Source organism: Blastomyces gilchristii, assembly GCF_000003855.2.
Source record: "Blastomyces gilchristii SLH14081 genomic scaffold supercont1.8, whole genome shotgun sequence".
NCBI lineage: Eukaryota > Fungi > Ascomycota > Eurotiomycetes > Onygenales > Ajellomycetaceae > Blastomyces > Blastomyces gilchristii.
Genome location: NW_003101675.1, coordinates 99,163 through 102,610, shown reverse-complemented (window position 1 = coordinate 102,610; position 3,448 = coordinate 99,163). Strand labels below are relative to the sequence as shown.

The 3,448-nt window shown below is 47.5% G+C and overlaps 1 protein-coding gene across 1 annotated transcript in view; it reads right to left on the bottom strand.

Annotated features, from left to right (window-relative positions):
• BDBG_04793 (uncharacterized protein) overlaps positions 1-544 on the bottom strand; it is a gene marked incomplete at its 5' end in the record, with an annotated part of 2,978 nt that extends 2,434 nt beyond the window's left edge. Inside the window, 2 exons of the mRNA XM_031721842.1 lie at positions 247-441; positions 523-544. Of these exons, the coding sequence (XP_031578333.1) occupies positions 247-441; positions 523-544 (217 nt within the window). The remainder of the gene's footprint in view (positions 1-246; positions 442-522) is intronic.
• Between the last annotated feature and the right edge of the window lie 2,904 nt (positions 545-3,448).

Below are 3,448 nucleotides of genomic sequence, written 5' to 3'. Positions count from 1 at the left end.
TAGAAGAAACGACTTGCTGAGCGAGAGCTTCTGCGTCGTGGATGAGGCCCTGCTGCTGGTAGTCCAGAATTAGAGTATGGGGCGCCTCTAGCACCAGCTGGTGGTGCATTGAAGCGGTGGACGTGATTGTTACAGTTGAACGGTTTCCCGGATTTGTGGTCGGTGCAGGTGGGGGTGGTGATGGCGACTCCGGGGGAGGAGTAGTCGCAGGGGGAGGGGGTCCGGGAGAGGGAGGTCTCGGAGTACTTGATGTGGTGGGCCGTGGAGGCTGAGGCTGTGAAGGTTCTGGGGGCGGGGGCCGGGGGTTCGGGGGCGGTACGGTTGGAGATGGGGGTGACGGTGTAGTGGGCGGTGGCGGCTGTGTCGGCTCTGATGGCGGTTGAGTTGGCTCATTAGAAGGAGAGTCGGGAAGAGAAGGACTTGGGTTCCCCCCGGTTGGATCTATAAAGAAGGGTAGGTAGGTTAGCATGGGGAGATGTATGGTTCCCGTTGCGAGATAAACGAAATGCCTATTGTACATACCTGGTGGATTCCCGCTGGACATTGTCACAAAAAAATATTGGTCTCAAGGACAGACAGATCTAAGGTCAAGGGTTATTTTATAGATCCTTGATTTCTCCTTTGATCGTGTTTCAAGGAGGGGCGATTGTTCGCTTGACTTGACCCAAAGGCAATTAATAGGTCTTTATCCGCGCGGAGAATTTGAAAGAACAATCAAAACCTCCAAGGATGAAGCAAAGAAAGCCCCCAAGATCAAAAAGTCGTGCAGAGAAACGGATCGGCAAACAGATGGATCTCTCCTTGGCTTATCATTCGACTAGATGTGTGGCTATTGTGTGCGCGTATGTAAAATATATCGCGAAAGTAGCCCTTTGGGGAAGAAAATAGAAAATAGAAAATAGAAAAAAGAAAAGGGAAGAAAAAAGCAATTAAAGTGTAGCAGCGGCTAGTCAGGATATCAGACCGAATAGCAAATGAAGCGAGTGTAATTGTTTTAGACGGCGACAGGGGTTGTGCAACGGCGAAGCGTCAGATTAAGACTTATTTGGTTGTTGATATTGCCTTGGTTCGGGAACGGCAAATATATAAAACATGTCATATATACTGTATAGATATATATATATATATAATGTAGAGGAGAACAGATACGGCTAGATGTAGAGGACGAAAGGAAGGAGATTGGCGGGCGCCGGTATATGGGATGTTGACGTGGCTCCAAGTTACGACGTAGTGTCTAGCAGACAGGAATGGATGGGGATTTGTAGGTCGCAGACGGAGGTGAAGGAGGTATAATTATTTGGCTGTCAAGTGCCTTGACTTTGTGCGACTAGGGAACTCGAACTCGAGAGCAGGAACACGGGCAGACGGGAGGGCTAGATTGGGACCATCCCGACGTATTTGGGGTGAAGGGAGCTTCCGAAATGATGATGGTGGTGGTGGGAGGTGGGAATGGCGTTGACGATGGCGTTGACGATGGAGTTGGAGATAGGACAGGATGGAGAGAGAGAGAGAGGATGGAGAGAGGATCAAGAGAGGAGGAGGAGGGGGAAAGAGAGAGAGGATAGAGGTTGAGGTTGAAAGGTTGGAGGTTGGAGGTTGGAGGTTGGAGGTTTGGACAAGGCGGGCAGAGGCTGAGGCCAAGATGGCACAACACAACGGAGCCGCCAAGCAACATGGAAAAGGAAAAGAGGCGAGGACACGTACGTCATGTATGGTCACCGCCGCACCGCGTCGGTGAGACAGGGCGGTGCACCTGGTATCTGGCGCGGTAACACGGTGTAATGGGGCGTATCGGATACCGTGAGGCTCGTGTTGGTGGCTTTGGGGGCTGGGCGCTAAAGAGGCTAAGGAGGCTAGGGAGGCGCTAGAGTGGGCGCAGGAAGAGAGACATTATTATTATTATCATCAGCAACTCCACAGCAGAAATTTTTGGGATGGCAGGATGATTATATACTCTCTACTTTGCTCTGTACCTACCTACCTACCTGCGTGGATGAATACAGCTCACCTCTCTCTGTTGCTGTTGACAAAACCAGCAGTTTGTTGGCGTCTGCATTCTGTATCAGCGTTTATTATTTCACTGCTTGTACGCTTGTATGTTGAGGTGGTATGTGGTTCCAGTGGTTTGGTACAGGAATAAGTACCTTATTAATAATAATAATAATAGGAAATGATTTGATAGATAACTACATAATACCAAAATAAAATTGAAATAACAGAAAGCAAGGAAAAATAACAAACGTCTTTCCCCTTCTCTACCCATGGACTGCCCCCCAACTCAATCCTCAATCAGGTACAGGCGGCGTAGCAAATGTTCTGCAGCGAGCTGAGTCAGCCCAATTGCCTTCGCGTGCTGAGTAATCACGCATCCCGAACCAGGGTTTGGCCCTTGCTTAGCCCTAACCTAACTTTCCCATTACGGACTAGGATCATATTGTCTTGTAGTTACTTATTTACTCCGTACTGTGTAATAATAATAATAATAATAATAATAGAAGAAAAATGTCCGAACAAACCAACCAGAGCATGCATAAATAGAGGCAAAGCAAAGTGGGAAAAAGAAGGAAAAAGAAGGAAAAAAAAGGAAAAAAGAAGGAAAAAAGAAGGAAAAAAGAACAAGAAAAAGAATAAGAAAAAGCAGCCTCCGACATCATCGTGGTTGCAGCTGACATATCAAACAAGCTTATTCTAGCCCTATCAAATGGATCTTTCTTTCTTGTCCTTCAATAGTAGATAATATTTCCCTTCATCTTCCTCTCATTCTCTCTGATGATATGCCGCGATATAGATGCAATAATGACAAAAATACGCGGCCCGAGAATAATAACAATAATTTTTAATTTTCTTGCGGTGGTTCTCTCTCGCCCCTCCCCCCCCCCCCCCCCCCCCCCCCCAAAGCCCTCATCTCATGCCCCCCAACCAACGACGGTGTCCCTCACTACTCCTCACTAGAGTCACTACTTCAAGACTACTTCCAACTAACTATCCTGGCGTTTTCCTGGCTTTTTGCTTGAAGTTTTTGCCGCCTCTTTTTGCCTCCCGCGCCGGTGCTGCTGGCCGTTGGGGCTCCGGAGTCCAGACTTCTCGTGTCTTGCCGCCTTGACTGGCTTGATGTTGCATCTTGGTTTCCACCTTTGCACTCTTTTTGCCCGCCCATCATCACCCCATCAATTACCGATGCCGAGTAGTGTCCTAGCCTAGTGTAGTGTCCCGTCATATTCTCCTTCTTCCATCTTCGCCTTGCGTGTCAAATTGCCCTTCCCGTCGGTAGCCTTGTATCTATATGTCGTTCTATATAGCCGTGCTGGACCCGCCCAATTGCGCCGGTCAAGGCAAAACTAACATATTTCTTATTTTTTCTTTATTTTTTATTTTATTTTTCTACATTTTTACATTTTTGGTTATTATTTATATATCTTGGTTTCCCCGAGGTTAGATAACTAGTTAG